This window comes from Pongo pygmaeus, chromosome 5, assembly GCF_028885625.2.
Source record: "Pongo pygmaeus isolate AG05252 chromosome 5, NHGRI_mPonPyg2-v2.0_pri, whole genome shotgun sequence".
Classification (NCBI taxonomy): Eukaryota; Metazoa; Chordata; class Mammalia; order Primates; family Hominidae; genus Pongo; species Pongo pygmaeus.
In genome coordinates, this window is record NC_072378.2 from 142,797,451 (window position 1) to 142,818,271 (window position 20,821).

The following is a 20,821-nucleotide window of genomic DNA, read 5'->3' on the forward strand; positions in this document are numbered from 1 at the left end:
AACAAAATTAGGTTGCGTCAATGTGTTTTTCTTATCCCACCAAATTTTAAGACGCACCACACATCCAGCGACTTCTTTGAACTCATCCATAGATTTATACCTTTCCCTTTTATCCAGTATACCTGTGATTTTGCAAACACTTTTCTGGTCTCCAAGGTATGCTCTGGGTTGTAGCATAGCCTTTGTTTCTGTTTGGTTTTCATAAAGGGACCAAATTACATTTGTTTTTTAATAGGAGATAGGAGTAATGTGAGCTGAGGCAATAAAGCTTTTCAAATTAGAATCACAGACGTCAAGTTTTGTTTATTCCCGCCTTTAAATCTTGCACCCTTCTTCCTGTGGGGACTGGGAGGAAGCCGTGAGGATCTGTGGGATGTAGTATTTGGCTCACAAATCTACTCAGCCTATGTAAATGGCCATTGTCATATGGCAACCCTGCAAGTTGTAATCTTCCTGACAATCAAGTACATAAATGCTCTGCGGAATAAGAACAAGTCATTTAAAAAGGTGATAAATCATAGAAGACACCTTTTTAACTATCTAAAATACAAATATTTTCCTTTTGCTGCCAAAGCATGAAAATGAACAATTAACTATTGCATGTTTTCCTTAAGTAATTATAAAAGAAAATTCAGTTTCCTTCCATGTTCTGTTTTTTGCAAAAGTGATAGCAGGCATTCTTTCAAAGAACACTTATTTTTTGTGATTACTCATTCAGGTATGTAAGCTTTAGCTTAATTCATTTAAATATTTCAACTATGTGCATGTTGTAAGTCTAGTATTAAATAAATAGATAACAGTAACAAAATTTGCTCTTCAGAGATGATTTATATGCAGCCAGAGTTTGCCTGCCCATGACTTCATATGACCAATTCCTTTATATATTGTCTAAATTTTATTATGAGTTTGTAATTACGTATTACTTTTTCTGCTGCTATCTGATTGAATGGTTAATTTTATGTATATGTATATATGTGAAGATAAGCATCATTCATGCTATCTTTCCATTTTCTACCTTGTCTGTTTTTGTAATATTAAAAATTCCTGGTAGAAAATCTTTTCAGAATGTATCCTTTTTGGTGATGTTCCCTTATCTTTTCAGTTTTTCCAGACCACCAAGACTTTGTGAAGAGTTTTTCTTGACTTAGAAACTCCTTATTCACTTGTATAAGATATTCCCAGAGTCTGCATTGTCCCATGACACATTCACCAGTTCACCATATGAGATGCTAAAACAATGCACCTCATATCTATATCTTCTGGTCTACAAATATTTTAAGAATTTAATGTCTTCTGCTACATTTCGTTGTACTAAAACGGGCTTTCATGAAGATTAGTATATTTTCATATTGGCTATATCATAAAAGTTTTCATATTTTCCTTCTCTAAAAGAACAGAACAACATGAAGTTGTGTATAAATCTGTAAACAAATCAGTAAACAGCCTTATTTAGTTTCTATTTGAAATTCTGCATTTAATTGTGATTTGCAAGTCATAGGTTTTTCAAGAATTTGTGACACATCACTTGTCAATCTCTCAAACCATGATTCATCTCTCTGGGCTGATGAATCATTGGTTGAGGTAGCCTATCTGTGAGTCAAGTGGCACCAACTCAAACCCCATCCCATGTACCCTGGGTGCCCCGTGTTCTCCCAGTGTTTTAAGGGATTCCTGGGGTAAGAAGATAGGGGAAGCCCCCTCAGACTCTGAGCCTCTGCTTCTGCTGAATTCCATCACTTTGTGCATTGCTTGATGTTGCAGATATACTGTACCTGTTCTTTACTGTATCAGTGAAACCTGAAACTAACCCACATTTCTTTATCACACACACACACACACAACTCACTCAAGGCCTGTGTGTGAGTAGCAGATTTTATTGGCATTTTGGTGACAATTAAAGACAATTTACATATAGAAGGAAAAATCATAAGCATTTTCTCCATAATTTAAAACCTAAAAGTTTACACTAGATATTCAATACGTCCCTTCTCTAAGAACACTCCATTTTTGAACATCTACATAAGGGAGGTACCTTTCTCCTCCAACCAGGATTGAGTGATTGGTCTTACCTCAAGATTTATTCCTATCCCAATCCCCCATTTAAGGCAGAAAAGAAAGATTTTTCTACCAAGTCCAGACTTTGTAAGTCTCCCTTAGCACATTGAAATTAATACTTTATATTAATACACTGGAAAGTATTTACTTCTTTCCACTCCACAACAGCCCCAAATAATTTAAATTGTATCCTTTCAGTATTATAGGAATAAAAAAGTCTATGACCCCCAAAAGTCTTACTGGCATCTCAATTATGAAAATAAAGACTGTCCGACCTCATACATACCAAGCATTGAAATGACCAGGATTAGGAGCCTCCGTACCACCCTTAGAGCCTGGCAGTCACAGCACCAGCACCAGCCTCTGGCTGAGCTCCTTGCTACCTGGCAAGGAATCTAAAGGCTTGAGGGTTTGGCCATATAGATTACTCTGGTCTCCATTTGAACTGGTGCCCCCAGCCCTGCAACTGTTAGGAATGGGCCTGATGGTTTATTATGCAAGGCAACCGTCTCCTCTCCAATTTCTGTTGAGGGTCCTGGTGGTTTTGATCTTCAGGTTATACCGGTGTGCAGAAAGCTTGGGAAAGAAGGTAATGATGAAAAACAATGTGTAACGACTTCCAGAAGTAATGCTGCATTTTTTTCTTTTATTTATTGATCGAAAATAATACAATAAATGGAAATTTTAATATTGATTTACACTGTTGGTTTTAGCCCCTGAGAGTAAGCTGCTATAATGTTAACACTGAACTTTCTAGTGAAACAGAGAACCATTCTCATGAGAAGAGAGATTCTTACAGCTGCTTCCCATGTTTTATGTAGGACCTTCCAAGAAGTGCCTCACAGTTAGATGCAAGAAACACTAAAGTCCTCACTTTCATCAGCTATATTGGGTGTGGAATATCTGCTATTTTTTCAGCAGCAACTCTCCTGACATATGTTGCTTTTGAGTAAGTATATTTTTAATCTGCCAAACCCATTGCTAACTGTTCCAAATGTGAATAAGAAAATTGCCTCGGCTTTGAAAAACATTTATACACTGTAGGGTAGTTCAACGTTAATGTTCATGTTTCTCATAAAATATATTATGTAACATGAATTTTCCAGCTATAGAATTTTAATTTATAATTGCTGTATGTCTGTTTGTAAAATGCATTCAAATCTGTTAGAAATGATTAACATTTAAGGAAGTAAAAATTATATAAGGTGCTTTCTGTATTGTAAAACATGAAAACATTTGTTTTATAATCTTATAAAATTAGTCCTGAAACAATTTTTTTAAGATCCTTAACTCATTAAAAATCAAAAAGGTTCAAATAATTTAGGGAAATTATTTTTTAAGAAAAATGTCATTCTTACAACTCTAGAATTTTTCCTGGGTTAAAAAAAAATTCTGTTGAAGCCCAACTGGGAATTGTATAAACAATTGGAAATAATTTTGAAGTAAACTAATATTTTTAAAGTCTTTATAACTTGCCAAATACTCATAAATATCTTTAGCCCCTCCTTTTAGCAGAACCACATCAGAAAGGTGGTGCTACTTATCTTATTGCAGGGTTGTATAAGATATGAATTTATACAGGCCTGTGCTTAAAAGATTGATATACAGTATTAGTTCTCTCATAGATTCCTTTTTTCATTTTTTAGGAAATTGCGAAGGGATTATCCCTCCAAAATCTTGATGAACCTGAGCACAGCCCTGCTGTTCCTGAATCTCCTCTTCCTCCTAGATGGCTGGATCACCTCCTTCAATGTGGATGGACTTTGCATTGCTGTTGCAGTCCTGTTGCATTTCTTCCTTCTGGCAACCTTTACCTGGATGGGGCTAGAAGCGATTCACATGTACATTGCTCTAGTTAAAGTATTTAACACTTACATTCGCCGATACATTCTAAAATTCTGCATCATTGGCTGGGGTAAGGCTCTTAAAATTTTTTTGGTTTTGTTTTTCCCTCATGAAAATTGCCAGATTCTCATAGGAAGAAATCGTATTTAAAAAAAATAGTACCATTAAGAGGAACCTCAAAATTGTGAATGGCATGGATTAGATATACATAGCCTAAGGAAGGGACATCTTCACAACTTTATTTTTTAAAACTCATCAACAGCACTCACTATATACACGAGTAAAGGAAAAGCCCTCACTCCCTGAGTCACCACAAACTTATTTCCTGAGCCGAGAGCCAGCCCACCCAAGTCTGAAGAAGCAGCTGGCAGACAGTGGTGTCTTTTCCATGATGCTTTAAAATACAAAGGCCAGCTCAGACGGCTAGTTACACTCATCCCCAGACACATGCCTATGTCTTGGAAACCAGAGAAAGAATGTTATTTTTGCGTGTGCAACCAGAATACTTATAGGATTATTGCCTTGAACTTTTTGTAATAACATGAGTCCTCAGTCAGACATAGGTGGTTATGTTAACCTGTTTGAGATCTTCTATTGTGCTCCCTTGTTTTTGCAGGCTTCGTATTGAGCCAGGCATTTTAGAGCTTTCTCACAGATCTGTTTCAGATGGAAATATAAGTGAGAGATATTTTCAAGACCTTCAAAACCACCTCAGGAGGCAATAAGCACACTCTTCAGAGACCTGGGATGCCTGCCATAGCATTTCCCCACTGAAATATACATGGAAATACTTTATTCATAATCTCTGGAGAGAGAAGGCTACAAAGACTTTATAGCCCCCTTGCTTTTCCTCCACTTTTTCTAAAGAGTTTTCTTTATATAGAAGGAGGCAAAATAGGCTGTAATGACCTTGTCTGCCTAAACTCTGCCAGTCTAACAAGGCTTAATTAATGAAACCATATTCACTAGTGCTAGATTTGATACAAATCAGGTTTAGTTTTCCAGTGAGTCCCACTAAGCAAACAGAATTTTATTTAAATATCTGTCATTTAAGAGTAGGTTTGGATTGTTGCCAGTTAGAGTTGGACATTGAACCCCAAGGAGGGGATTTTGTTATTAACCAAGTTGCCATTTCTAAGAAGTTTGAATCTGGGATATGGAATGTTGGCTTGCTTGCATTTCTCTTCTTTTCATTTCTTTTCTTTACATTTCATTAGCAGTCTTATGAAGCAGTTTCAGATGCTTCAAAAGAGTTTGTGTCATGGTGTTTTTGTAACAGGTTTGCCTGCCTTAGTGGTGTCAGTTGTTCTAGCGAGCAGAAACAACAATGAAGTCTATGGAAAAGAAAGTTATGGGAAAGAAAAAGGTGATGAATTGTAAGTAATAAAAACTTTTTGTGATGAGTAGGTATCCTTTGTTTCCTGAAGTTTAGCATTAATTTCCATGTCAATAACAAGGCTTTCATTTTAAAAGGTTGATGTTTATTCGCATGACTGCCAAAGTCTCTGCTACACCACAGATTAATTCAGTTGAATGCCCTGAAATGTTTGAGACACTTTTTCATATTAACATTGTACTCTGTCATATGGAGGAATTGAGAAAATGCCTAAGACAGTTTTTTAGCCTCAGAAGACCCATTCTATTTCAGAAGATTTCATAACACTCTCACCTCCTCAAACCCACCCACATCTTCAAGAGAGTTAAATAGCAGTATCAGACAGAGAGTGAATGATTCATTGCCAATGGGAGTGTTATGTAGAAATTTAGAGAATGGAGAAATCAGCAAGTTCTTAAACAATTTCGAAAGTTCTCTTCAGATTGTGAAATCATTGAGATTAAGGGTTTTGTATTGTTCAGTTTGGGCAGTTACTGATCTCCTATTTTATTAATCCACCATGGGTACTCAATAAATATGTGTTGATTGAAAAAATAACTGAATGAATAAAGAGCCTATTTCTGAAATGGGACCCATGATGCCACATATCTATGCATATCTCATGGATGGATAACATTTACATCGGCTCGGTGCAGTGGCTTACACCTATAATCCCAGCACTTTAGGAGGCCGAGCTGGGTAGATCACCTGAGGTCAGAAGTTTGAGATCAGCCTGGCCAACATGTCAAAACCTCATCTCTATTAAAAATACAAAAATTAGCTGGGCATGGTGGTGCACACCTATAATCCCAGCTACTACTCGGGAAGCTGAGGCAGGAGAATCATTTGAATCTGGGAGGCGGAAGTTGCAGTGAGCCAAGATTGCGCCATGCACTCCAGCCTGGGCAACAGAGTAAGACTCCATCTAAAAAAAAAAAAAAAAAAAAAAACCCACTTACATCCAATCACTTATCCAATCTCTGTCCCATTTCTTCACAGTCTTCCTTTCTCTTATATTTGTAAAGTGGCACTCAAAAGACCCCATAAGAACTAGGGAAAAATAATGGGGCTAGGTCAGGAATTCCAGAATTTTAGAAGAACTTCTATGTGTAAAAGAAACGTTAGCTCTAGGGACAAGCAATATTATTCCAGGGACATTTATGACAACATTCATTAAAAGTAGAAATCAATAAATAATTTCTAAATAAGAGAATTTTAGAAGTATGTTCATCAACTCATACAGAACTTTAAAGTACCATTTAGTAAACTGCTATACCATTAGGGAATTTCATTTATTGATAATTTACTGTATGCCAGAATCACATTAGTTTCTAGAATTCAAAGATGTGCAGGACAGCTTTTGCCTTTGTGGAGGTTATGTTCCAACATGGAAGATATGGCCCAGAATAATAACCATTTGTGCTAGAATTTCAAGATGAATTTAGTTGTTTTAAATCATTTATTCAATTTTCGAGGTGTCTTAAGAATTTCCATAGCGTTGATTAGGCACTAGGATATCTACAAATTATATTATTTGACAACTTTGCATATAGTACAGTTTTAAAATTTCTTTCATCTACTATCCAATCTTTATATTGTAAGTATCAAGTATCTTCTTCTCCATCTCACTGGGATATTTTGTAATCATTGTAAGCTACGTAATTGTGCATGACAAGCATCTGTATATTAATCTCAATTATAATAAGGTCTTGCCTCATCTACAGCAATGATATTAGTAGTAATTATTTTACCACAGTAACAAACTCACAACTAGTTGTGACTTAAGTGAGTAGGAGTTTACTCTTTGCACATGACAAGAAACATGGTAGTGGCAATCACTGGCATTGATTTTGTGGCTAAAAATGTCAGGGCCAACAACTCTGCAGCAGGCTTGACCTCTCTGTCATTGGACAGAAGATGCTGGCTGCAGCTCCATAGCTCACTTGCACGTTTGAAGCAGGAAGAAGGAATAATGGCCTTGCCAGTTGAGTCTACCAGTAATAGCTCTTCCAAAAATCCTTTGGCAGACTTCTACTTCCATATCACTTTATAAAACTATGTCATGCAGCCACTCCTTAAATACAGAGGAGACCAAAAATTAGTTTTAAAATTTCCCATTCTCAGTGTACAGGCACCCAAAAGAAAAGGAGGTTAGATATGGCTTGGAGTGAGTTAACCAAGAGTGTTTTCATATCAACTCAGAAATCAGGAAGCAACCTTGTCTTCTTTGTAATATTGGCTTACCTAGATATTAAGACAATGGCCATCCAAAAACAAATGAACAAAAGACCTGTGAAGAGATTGAAGAAGAAACTGAGGTCCAAGGAAGTAAAGTGGCTTTCAAAAGACATTTGAGAGGAAAATCTGCAGTAGCCCAAACTAAGCTGAGAAAAGTCTTAGGTAAACAGGACATGGTAATAAGTCTTTTTTTTTTCTTTCTCATTTCTTCTTTTTTAAGCTGTTGGATTCAAGATCCAGTCATATTTTATGTGACCTGTGCTGGGTATTTTGGAGTCATGTTTTTTCTGAACATTGCCATGTTCATTGTGGTAATGGTGCAGATCTGTGGGAGGAATGGCAAGAGAAGCAACCGGACCCTGAGAGAAGAAGTGTTAAGGAACCTGCGCAGCGTGGTTAGCTTGACCTTCCTGTTGGGCATGACATGGGGTTTTGCGTTCTTTGCCTGGGGACCCTTAAATATCCCCTTCATGTACCTCTTCTCCATCTTCAATTCATTACAAGGTAAGATAAATTGTACATGAATAGTTTCTGCTTTCTAATTTTGTCATATTTGCAAGCAGCTTCACTTTTGGACAGATGCCATGTTAAGTTTCTGTGTCACTATTTCAAGTGCTGAATATAGTTCCATGTGCAGTGTGGTCACTTGTTAAAAGGGTCTTGAATAGATAAATGAGGTAGAATGTTAGTTTTGCCTTTTTATCAGTGATATATCCCAAGCACCTAGAACACTGTACCTGGCAGATAGTAGGTACTCCATAAATGCATATTATTTCATGAATGAATATGGAGCAAGGGAAGTATCTAGCTGAGAACCAAACGGGGAGTTTAAAGGGATGCACAGACAAGTTACCTTCTTCACAGTTTTGCTGAATATTGGTGCTTTTCGTACATCCTGTCCCCTGTAGATTTACCATTGATGGCCAGAAAAATTTTTAGAGTCTATGTAAGAACAGTAGCAGTTCACCTTGATTTTTTGGCTCCTTTGATTTCAGAATAAATACCAACACTCTAGTTCAGAAACTTTTATCTTTTTATGAGAAATATTGAACTTTTCACAGTTAGTTCAACAATTCAACAAACATTTGTCAATGGTCTGCTTTGCATAAAAATACCAGGCTTCCTTCAAAGAGCTTGCAGTCATACATCTTATTCCATAATACACACCATAGTATACTCTATAATAAATATAACTTTTAAGCTTAAGTGAATATAAATTGTCTTTTTAGATCATTAAATGGCATTCTTTAAGATTTTGAATATACCCTGTACTGTTGATGAAACTCCTTAATGTGCAGAAGCACCATGAGGCCAACTCTCCAAAAGAAATTAGAATGCTTGGAATGTTTCTGAGTAGAGCAGTGCAAATGGCTTAACTGAAGCTATTGGTCTTGCAGTTGTAGATGTCTGGGGAAGAAATTGCTGAATATATCTGAGCTGGGGTGGAAAGCAGATTTGTATTACTCACCAAATGAGGTGCCAAGGTGGGTACTCCCTGCAGTTGTGTTTTAAGAAAGTCCGTACTTATCTGCAGGGGAGAGTTGGTTACTGCTTATCTCCCATGCTCTTCCACTAGCTTGTGAAGTGCAAAAAAAAATTGTCACATGGTAGATGCTTAATGATTGGTAAATTAATGGATTGCTAGATGGAGAAAGAGGCTTTGGGGATGGCCTAATCCAATCTGAGATGCCTCTGGCATAAATATGTATTAACTAGTTCAGCAAATTTTATTCAGGTTCATTGTCTTATAACAAAGGAAATATGTAGGCTCATTATCTTTAGTCCATAGACTAATAAGCCTCAAGTGCAATTCCAAAAATTGGAAAATGAGTATGTAGCATATAAATACATCTTTATTGGGATCTAGCTTTATAAAGTGAGTGTTCCTCTATTTAATCTCTTCTATAATATACAACATAAAAGTGCCTAAATAAATATTGACAAAAGTATCCATTAACATTAGAAATTCCATGGTTTTATATTTCAGGATTGTACATAAAAGGCACATTGATCTGCCAGCCCAGCCTTGGTTTTGCTTTTAGAATTTCCTGGCAGTTTCAGTAACCTTCAACAGCTACAGTTGTCTGTTCAGCTCTGTTTCCATTAATGAGTATTGGGATGTTTTATTTTTCCCAGCAAGGGTCCCCTGTCAGGAGAGAAAAATGTTGTAAACCATCATCAACTCAGTGTTCTTCATAAATCACTGACTTTTAAGACTAATTTTAAATCATATAAATTCAGAACAGATTTCAGCACATTTAATTATATTAAAACACCTCCCAAAAAGAAAATTTAAATTAAAAGGCAGTGATACAGAGCACATGAGTCTACCAACAATTGCTTGCTGCCCAGGCTTGTGCCAAAACTTCTTAGGATGCTATGGAAATTTACTTAATGGTTTTTATTGTTGAGTCATTTTCAGAACCTTCCAAAAGAGGCTTTGTTGTTAGCAGTATATGCTTTGTTAAAAGAAGCATGTAGAATTTAGACAGCTTAAAGAAATGATTCAGTGAATGCAAAATGAACTCAGGTAGTAAGGAGGCAAACTACATTATATCTAATTTTTTCTCTTTTTGATATTTGTCATTCCAGCAAAAATCATGATGTGGTCCCTCTGCCTCATGGAATTTATATTCTAGTAGGGGAGACAGGTTAATTAAATATATGGCTCTATAAAAATTACCTTGTGACGTTGAGAATGTGTTACAAAAAAACATAGTATCTAAGCTGAAATCAGGAGGATCGATAGGAATTAACTAGGTGAAAGATGGGAGTAAGAGTAGGAAGAATAATATTTGAGATAGTGGGCATTTCATGTGCAAAAAATTTGCTGTAGTTGATGATTACAATGTATATTCAAGGTATTAAAAGAAAACTCATATATCCTGAGAACAACAAAAGTGCAGGATAGTGACAAAGCAGAAAGGCACAACAGAGAGGCAAGGACTCGACCAGAAGGCTCTGTATTTCAATCTTTAGAAACACAATAGGAAGTCTTTGAAGGTGGAGTGACATGATTGGATGTGCACTTTGTAAAGATAAAGCTGGACCTAATGTGGTGAATGGATTAGAGCTGCCCAGTAGTGTCTGTAGGGCGAGCAGGTAGGAGGAGACTCTCAGTGTTTGGGGAGAAGTTGGTCCAGTATTTTAGGCTGTGGTGGGGATGGGAGAGCTAGATAGATGTGCACAGAACCAAGGGAAATTTAGGAAGCATGCTGCTACAAAATATTCATTATTGATTTGCTCATTAAACTCTTTTCTAGAATGATTCGAGTAAGAAGTCTTCTTGTTAATACAATATTATAGTTAATGGATGCCTATCATTATAATATTTAACAATGGCTAAAGCTTTAGAATGCAGAGCAACATCCTGAAAGCTAAAACTATGCTAAACATATTTTAGTCCCTTTTAGAGTTAGCTTGCAGGGGAGCACCTTAAAGTCAGCAGGGTCACCATGTAATGTTATGGAGGCAGGATGTGTGGGAGCATGTGTTTGAGCTGGGTCTGCTGTGGTGTCAGGGCATGTATTAGTTCGTTTTCACACTGCTGATAAACATATACCGGAGACTGGGCAATTTACAAAACAAAGAGCTTTAATTGGACTTACAGTTCCACGTGGCTGGGGAAGCCTCACAATCATGGCGGGAAGCAAGGAGGAGCAAATCACATCTTATGTAGATGGTAGTAGGCAAAGAGAGAGTTTGTGCAGAAAAACTCCAATTTTTAAACACATTAGATCTTGTGAGATTCATTTACTATCACGAGAACAGCCCAGGAAAGACTTGCCCCCATAATTCAATCACCTTCCACTGGGTTCCTCCCATGATGTGTGGGAATTGTGGGAGTTACAATTCAAGATGAGATTTGGGTGGGAACACAGCCAAACCATATTATTCCACCCCTGGCCCCTCCCAGATCTCATGTCCTCACATTTTAAAACCAATTATGCCTTCCCAACAGTCCCCCAAAGTCTTAACTCATTTCAGCATTAACTCAAAGTCCACAGTCCTACGTCTCATCTGAGACAAGGCAAGTCCCTTCCACCTGTGAGCCTGTAAAATCAAAAGCAAGTTAATTACTTCCTAGATACAATGGGGGTACAGGCATTGAGTAAATACTGCTTTTCCAATAGGAGAAATTGGCCAAAATAAAGGGGCTACAGGCCCAGTGCAAGTCTGAAATCCAGCAGGGCAGTCAAATCTTAAGGTTCCAAAATCATCTCCTTCGACTCCATATCTCACATCTGGGTCACACTGATGCAAGAGGTGGGTTCCCATGGTCTTGGGCAGCTCCATCCTTGTGGCTTTGCAGGGTATAGCCTCCCTCACAGCTGCTTTCACAGGCTGACATTGAGTGTCTGTGACTTTTCCAGGCACACAGTGCAAGCTATTGGTGGATCTACCATTCTGGGATCTGGAAGATGGTGGCCCTCTTCTCACAGCTCCACTAGATGGCACCCCAGTAGGGATTCTGTGTGGGGCCCGGACCACACATTTCTCTCTGTACTGCCCTAGCAGAGGTTCTCCATGAGGGCGTCACCCCTACAGCAAACTTTTGCCTGGGCATCCAAGCATTTCATCTTCTGAAATCTAGGCGGAGGTTCCCAAACCTCAATTCTTGACTTTTGTGCACTCACAGGCTCAACACCACATGGAAGCTGCCAAGGCTTGGGGCTTCCACCCTCTGAAGCAACAGCCTGAGCTGTACCTTGGACTCTTAGTGGCAGCTGGATCAGCTGGGACACAGGTCACCAAGTCCCTAGACTGTACACAGCATGGGGACTCTGAGCCTGACCCACAAAACCACTTTTTCCTCCTAGGCCTCCAGGCCTGTGATGGGAATGGCTACTGCAAAGATCTCTGACATGATTTGGAGACATTTTCACCATTGTCTTGATGTTTAACATTTGGCTACTCATGGAAATTTCTGCCGCTGGCTTAAATTTCACCTCAGAAAATGGCATTATCTTTTCTATAGCATTGTCAGGCTGCAAATTTTCCAAATTTTTATGCTGTTTCCCTTTTGAAACTGAATGGTTTTAACAGCACTCAGGTCATCTGTTGAATGTTTTGCTGCTTAGAAATTTCTTTTGCCAGATACCCTAAATCATCTCTCTCAAGTTCAAAGTTCCACAAATCTCTAGGGTGGGATCAAAATGCCACCAGACTCTTTGCTAAAACACAACAAGAGTCACCTTTGCCCCAGTTCTCAACAAGTTCCTCATCTCCATCTGAGACCACCTCAGCCTTGACCTTATTGTTCATATCACTATCAACATTTTTATCAAAGCCATTAAGTAAGTCTCTAGGAAGTTTCAAACTTTCCCACATTTTCCTGTCTTCTTCTGAGCCCTCCAAACTGTTCCAACCTCTGCCTGTTACCCAGTTCCCAAGTTGCTTCCACATTTTTGGGAATCTTTTCAGCAGCACCATACTTCTGGTACCAATTTACTGTATTAGTCTGTTTTCACACTGCTGATAAACACATACCCAAAACTGGGCCATTTATAAAAGAAAGAGGTTTAATTGCACTTATAGTTCCATGTGACTGGGGAAGCCTCACAATCAGGGCGGAGGGCAAGAAGGAGCAAGTGACATCTTATGTGGATGGCAGCAGGCAAAGAGAGAGCTTGTAAAGAAAAACTCCCATTTTTAAAATCATCAGGTCTTGTGAGACTTATTCACTATCACGAGAACAGCCCAGGAAAAACCTGCACCTATAATTCAATCACCTCCTACCGGGTTCCTCCCATGGTGTGTAAGAATTGTGGGAGCTACAATTCAAGATGAGATTTGGGTGGGGACACAACCAAACCATATCAGGACATATACATCCAAGGAATGACTTTTGATAGATTTCTTGTCACATTTGTTTATTTCTTCAAAACTTTGGCTCAAGCATGTTAAAAACTCCATTTAATCTTTCAGGATTTTTGGAAATGTATGAAGGGGTATGTGTTTATAAACACATATACATGTGTAATTATATGGGTACTCACATAAATTTGAAGAGTCTATATATAAAATTTTATATATGTCACTTAAATGACATCATGAATTGAATCAAGGCTGAAACCAAATTTATTATTTTCTAATTATCCACAGGATAATGCTTTGGTCTTTTAATTTTACCAACAGTATTAGTTTTCACACTGCTATAAAGAACTTCCTGGAGACTGGGTAATTTATAAAGGGAAGAGGTTTAATTGACTCACAGTTCCACATGGCTGGGGAGGCCTCAGGAAACTTACAAGCATGGTGGAATGGGGAGCAGGCACTTCTTACATGGCAGCAGGCAAGAGAGAGCGTGTGAAGGAGGAACTGCCAAACACATATAAAACCATTAAATCTCATGAGAACTCACTCACTATCACAAGAACAGCATGGGGGAACCATCCCCATGATCCAGTCACCTCCCATCAGTTCCCTCCGTTGACATTTGGGGATGATGGGGATTACAATTCAAGATGAGATTTGGGTGGGGACACAGAGCCAAACCATATCACCTACTTAATTTGATTAAGTTACAGAGTAAACATTTTGTTGATTTTTTTCCTGCAAAAATTAAAAGATAAGTGTAACTTCTCTTAACATAGTTGAATTACATGTCTATCTGCTTTTGCTATTTGCTGTTTTCCAGGATAAAACAGGCATATCACTGTATTGAAATTTTTAATTTTTTCTAAAGAACACAAGCAGAAAATTTTGTGGTATACAAATTGCTGTGCAGCAGAGAATAGTCTACTTCCATTCAAAAAAGAACTGTTACTAACTATACATTAAATGAGTAGAGGATAATTTAATCTCTTACCTTTATTCAGTGTAAGTAATTTAGAGAAATGCATATTATTATTATAGTATTGGTAAACTAAGAAAATTAAGTCAAAGTATGAGGTGAAATATGCTAAATGTCAATGAAGTGTCTCTTGCCACTGGAGGCTGAGGATAGGAGCCTCCTGAAAGTTGAGCTGTTACATAATCACATGTATAATACACATATTGAATTGGTGCCAAGGTAAAGAGATGACCCACCAATTCAGTCCCTCACAAGTGAAACATCAGATTGGCTGAGACATTACACGCTGCAAGGAAATAAATTACTCACTCTTTGGCAGGGCATTTTGTGCCACAGAGAAATAATTTTCTAAAGGGCACCTTGGTAGTATGAAAGGAGGATTTAAGAAGTTTCCAGAGAGAGCTATAAACCCTTGAAGATCCCTAGCCCCATAGCCAGCTGACTGTGTCTGTATGACAGCTGAAAACAGGAGCTGTTTAAAGATTTGGACACAGGCTACTAAGGATGCTCAGAGGTCATCTAGACTAATTTGGTCAAAAATCAGTGGTACCTAGAGTGTGTGGCCACTTCTTCTCAAATATCTGCTATAACTAGTTCTTGACCAATTTTTCCCACCAAAACTCCAGAACTGATCAGGTGTAGTGGCTCACGCCTATAATACCAGTGCTTTGGGAGGCCAAGGCGGGAGGGTTTCTTGAGACCAGGAGTTCAAGACCATCCTGGGCAACATGGTGATACCCCATCTTTACAAAAATAAAAATAGAAAAATTAGGTGTAGTGGTGTGCCTGTATTCCTAGCTACTCAGGAGGCTGAGGCAAAACGATTGCTTGAGCCCAGAAGTTCAAGGTTACAGGGATTTATAATCATGTTACTGTACTCCAGCCTGGGTGAGAGAGTGAGACCTTGTCTCAGGGGAAAGAAAAGAAAAACGAAAACAAAAAACCTGCCAGAGTATGTTATACTCATGACCTGATTAAAACACCAGTCATTACTACCCACTCTAATGCCATCTCACATCCCTGAAGTTATCTATATCTGCAGTCTTCCCTTTCATTGTATTTCTGGATATTTATTATCCAAGGGAAGAAAAAGTCAACTTAGAATATTTATCCAGTTTATTGATGATAATTCTGCTGAAAGTGTCAGTGGCCTTTAGTTGTTGAAGAACTCTAAGAGATGAGGACCCAAGGTTGTCTGTTTCCCCCCACTCTACCTAGATGCTTCAAAGGGATTTTTAGAGCACCAAATAAATGACAATATGCATTGCCTCGAATTTTACTGTATAGTAGTATCCAGGGAAACTCTTTCTAGAAATTCTTTAACTTTTGATAACCAGAAAGATATGAGAACATCCTTTGGCTACTGATTTTACATTTGCCCCCAGAAAGCCATGGATCGTAGCCTCAAACAAGCAAAAGGAATGAGTTCTATGTGGGAGCCAAATTTCTAGCCTAAATATCTAAGTGTATCTTTTTCCCCCTGAATAGTTAAATAGCTCTAACAAGACGAAGGTTAAACACAACCCCATGCGGTCTACAGTAAATATAATGCCAATACTTAGAAATAGGTGTATTATTATTTTTCAAACATGCTACTTGATTGTGTTCTCTGGTAGATGAAAGGATTAGATATCAAAAGTTAAATTCACTACTTGAGATTTTTCAGAATGTTTCTCACTCCAAGTTTTGAAAAGCTTCTTGGCTGCTTATTCACCATCTTCCTTCACTGTATTTGCTGAGCCAGCCTTGGCCCATAAGAGTCTTTCTCTAGGAGTATTAGACAAGTTGGCATTTGATAAATTTTCTGTCCTAACAACCTCCATAGCCCACTTTCAGCACTTGTATGTTACTTGCAACACCCTTTCTCCATTACAATTAAAATGTTATTTATTTTAAATGAGGAAATTGCAAATTTTACTGAGAATTAAAACATTTTCAATTCATAATTACAGTTTTTTTTAAAGCTAAGCATATACCTCTGGTTAGTGAAAGATGGAAGTGAAATGAAGGCAGGACTAAGGATGGGATGAAAGTTTAGGGAGCTGATTAGGAATCTGCTCATTTAACAAGCGTGAAAGTTTTTTTCCTTATTGTTCTAGCATGGAATGGATTCTTAAAGAAGCAAGGCAGTTATCAAGCTGAAGAAACTTAATTCTAAGGAATTTTGGCTTGGATTCTCCAGAGTGGTAGTTTTCCAGGCTAAAATGCACCAAAAAAGGTCTATCATGAGCTCCCTTTTATGATATATGAAGGTTTCTTGAAACTGGCACTAGCTTTTCAGGATGATGTAAAAGCTTTAACTCTGCATTCAATCTTTTGGGCCATTTTATTTCTACCTTTTATGGGCAATGTTAAATAAAGCTTCAAGTACTATGAAGAATAAAACCTGATTGTCCTGGTCCCGGTCACATCTTAATGCTCTTTCCAGAAAGCTAGAACAGCATCTTCTTCCTAGGTGGTGTGAAGATTAGCAAAGGGAAAAAAATGATAGAAAGAGGCCAGGTGAGGTGGCTCATGCATGTAATCCCAGCACTTTGGGAGGCTGAGGTGAGCAGATTATGAGCTCAGGAGTTTGAGACCAGCCTGGCAAATATGGTGAAGCCTCGCCTCTATTAAAAATACAAAAATTAGCCAGGGGTGGTGGCATGCACCTGTAATCCCAGCTACTCAGGAGATTGAGGCAGGAGAATTGCTTGAACTCACGAGGCAGAGGTTGCAGTGAGCCAAGATCGCACCACTGCACTCCAGCCTGGGTGACATAGCCAGATTCCATCTCGAAACAAAAGAAAGCAGAGATTGGAATGAGAAATCAAACAGATTTTCTTGGTTGTCAACATAGAACTCTATTAAAGTTTGTGATTTTAGTCCTGCTTCTGACACTGAGATCTATAAGTAGATGGAGGAAAAACACAAACAAAAACAAAAAACCCTCAACCTCAGAGTTTAAGAGGGAATAGCCATGTTTTCTCACATTAGCCTCCAGGTGCCCTTGGCTCTCTGGCTTCATTTCTACTGCTCCTTCCTGAAGTGTTCAGAATTTCTTTCCATATTGCTTGTGTGCACTGTTACAGATCCAGATGCCTGCCACACTGCCCACTACTGAACTCTGAAAGGGCTATTTTGTCCTGGAGGAATTTTGGTATAATATTTATTGCCAGACTAACTTAAATTCATGGGAAAAGGGCTAGTTACTACAAATAGTAAAATAACCTATTATGAGACTCCTATTCTTATTTAAAATAGAAATGTATCTCAAGATGATAAGATTCACCATATATATATATTATAAATACAATACCTTAAAATTTAAAATATATTCATTTCTAAGAATTCTAATTTGTTACACTTATTATGTAATTTTGTTCCATAGCATCACAATTCATGGTGGAAGGTAGAACATTTAAATGACTTCTCCTCTCCAGTGTTTCCAAAAATTATTGAGTGCCTGTATATTTACAGACCACAATGGTTACTTAAAAATAGACAATGTCATTTAATGTTATATAATTATGATATAGGGCAGCACTATACAATCTAAAAAATTGTTTTATTAAGTCAGTCTTATCTTTAACTTTATCCTCTCTGACTGTGATTAGCATTTGATTCTCAAAATAATTCACATTTTACTACCCCAACAAGGCTAAGAAACTGAATCTGTGACCTGGTTCTTTTCTGATGTCCTCGAAACACCAGACACAACCTCTGAATGTTTTTTCCAGGATATATAGCATACAGAAAAACTACTAAGTGTTACAAAAGAATAATAGAGTATTAAGGGAAGCAACATTCAGCAATTTTTCTTTCTACCCAGAACTAAAAATCATTTGCTAAATGTGAGGCCCTCTAATGAATAATACCTGGATTAATGCTTAGGAACAAAAGACCTTCGTTGAAGTTTATATTCCCCTCCAGCTCTAAAATGTGACTCTGTTAAACAATTGTTTAAGAATACACAGTTACCTGTATTTCTAGCTGGGTGACAAAAATACCTCCAAGAACAAATTCTGGAAATTCTGACCCCGTTAAAGGAAAATAGAGTAAGCTGAGACAAAGTGGACTTCCTTCTCTAGAGCTGCAGCCTCCATCATCTGTAGCCTCTATTTACCTTACCTCAGGCTTCCTTCAGTCCACTCTACTCTGTAACTGCCACCCTGTCTACAAAACTTAAAAGAATCTAGTGACCAATTAAAATTATTTATACACTTTTGCTTATTCGAAGTGCTGGTGGTACAAAGTGTATTTGCTTATTGAAAGGATTGACTATTGGCAACCTGATTAGGGAATGTGGTAGGTATGGAAAGGCTTTGAAAAGCAATGAGATTTAGTCATTATAGAGTGTGAGGATGAAATCCTAACCGAATGATATCTCTTCTGTACTTCCTGGGAAGGAGGATCAGCCTGCAAAGCCTGCGCTGAGGGATTCTGAATATAGAAGAAAATCTTTCCTTACTCTGAGATTTGTAATGCCCTGGCACAGGCCAGGACAGTGTGCAGCCAGTGCCCTCTCCAACTCTTCCTCCCCAACCTGGGGCACAGGGACCTTCACGAGGTGCTTGTTTGCTTTCTAAATAATTGAAATTGATTGATATTTATTAGTGCTTTTCTTTTGTTAAATTAGAACTTCCCAGCCAGTCACGATGGCTCATGCCTGTAATCCCAGTGCTTTGGGAGGCTGAGGCAGGAGAATCGTTTGAGGCCAGGAGTTCTAGACCAGCTTGGGCAACATAGTGAGACCCCCATTTCTACAAAACATTAGTTAGATGTGGTGGCACATGCCTATTGTCCTAGAAACATAAGAAGCTGAGGCAGGAGGATTGCTTGAGCCCAGGAGTTCAAGGCTGCAGTGAGCTACAGTTGCACCACTGTACTCCATCCAGCCTGGGAAACAGAGCAAGAATCTGTCTCTTAAAAAAAAAAAAAAAACTTCTCTACCCTATCTGATATAACATTTCAAAGAAATAGATCATTAGGATTTATTTCCTTTACAAATTACTTCATTACCAATAAAGTATTAGTAATAAATTATATAATAAAATCATATTTTATTTATATAAATATATAACCATATATTAATATCAAATGACATAATAGTAATAATACAATGCACTATTACTTAAGTCATTGCATGCCTTATTCATACGTCTCAGAGATCAACATATTTAAATTTCCCAGAAATTTTTTTTTCTCTTTTGAGATGGAGTCTCACACTGTCACCCAGGCTGGAGTGGAATGGTGCGATCTCGGCTCACTGCAACCTCCACCTCCTGAGTACAAGCAATTCTCCTGCCGCAGCCTGCTGAGTAGCTGGGATTACAGGTGCCAACCACCACACCCAGCTAATTTTTTGTGTTTTTAGTAGAGACAGGGTTTCACTATGTTGGCCAGGCTGGTCAGCTCCTGACCTCATGATCCACCTGCCTCAGTCTCCCAAAGTGCTGGGATTGCAGGTGTGAGCCACCGCGTCCAGCCCCGAAGAATTTTTTTATGGGCTGGTCATCTACTTAAAATCAATGACCAAATATAGTCAGTACTCTCATAGTGACATTTTTCTGCAAGTCAAAATATGTAATAATTCTTCAGTAATTTAAATAGGAATTTATAGACAGCACCTATTAAGTATCAGGGCTTGTGCTCAGTTGCTAATCACCAAACAACAAACTAAACCTAGAGGAGAATCAGCCTAGTCATTTTACTGTGATCAGGACCCATCATGTAGAAATTAAGCTCCTTTTCTATAATAACATTTGCTAATAATGTAATTTATTCTGAAAACTAAGGGCCGCTTTGAATCTTCGTATTAAAAAATAAAACATGTAAGCATAACCTTAGACTTATTTTGCAAATTTATGCAAACAGTAGTCTAAAGAGAGTACTGTTAAGACTTTTTCCCACTTTTTCCATTGTACAAGCTGCAATGTAGTTTTCTTGATGAATACTCCATATTCAAAAGGAACATATAAGTTTTAATGATCCCTTAAAAGGACTGTCATAAGTTTTACATTTATGCCATTCCATACTAGACCCTTTGTTCCATGAATACAAGGATTGCCTACCTTGTTCACCGTTGAATCTCCAACTCCTAAAACACAGTGCCTCCTGCTTAGCAGTGCTTAATAAATTGTCACTGAATCAATTACCCTTCCTGGAAACTTCCCTCACTTCCCTACTGAACTTAAGGTTCAGTTCAAGCCCCAGACCCCCTAAAAAGCCCTCACTTATGTAGATATACTGCTTAATATTTTACTGGGACACAACCTCAGCAACTTATTTGCATGCTTTTCAGAAACTTTTTCCTTAAATGTGTTTTCTTTTCATTCCTATTACCTCTTAATTTGACCGCTCACTCCTGTTTTTAACCTCCGTGTCTCCAAACACATTTAACACATTAGAGTATACATGTAAGCATTCAATTAACTCATGTAGACTACGTGATTGATTGATCTTGATTACCATTCGTTCCATCAATAAACATTCGTCAAGTTCCTGCATCATTCTTGAAACAGCCAGCACAG

At 37.9% G+C, this 20,821-nt stretch overlaps 1 protein-coding gene across 11 annotated transcripts in view; it reads left to right on the forward strand.

The window, feature by feature from the left end:
- Window positions 1-20,821, forward strand: part of ADGRG6 (adhesion G protein-coupled receptor G6) — a 142,194-nt gene that overhangs the window by 109,442 nt on the left and 11,931 nt on the right. For all 11 annotated transcript variants that reach the window (XM_063666662.1, XM_063666666.1, XM_054492668.2 and 8 more), the window contains 4 exons: window positions 2,877-3,004; window positions 3,702-3,970; window positions 5,180-5,276; window positions 7,734-8,017. In XM_063666662.1, the coding sequence (XP_063522732.1) occupies window positions 2,877-3,004; window positions 3,702-3,970; window positions 5,180-5,276; window positions 7,734-8,017 (778 nt within the window). The remainder of the gene's footprint in view (window positions 1-2,876; window positions 3,005-3,701; window positions 3,971-5,179; window positions 5,277-7,733; window positions 8,018-20,821) is intronic.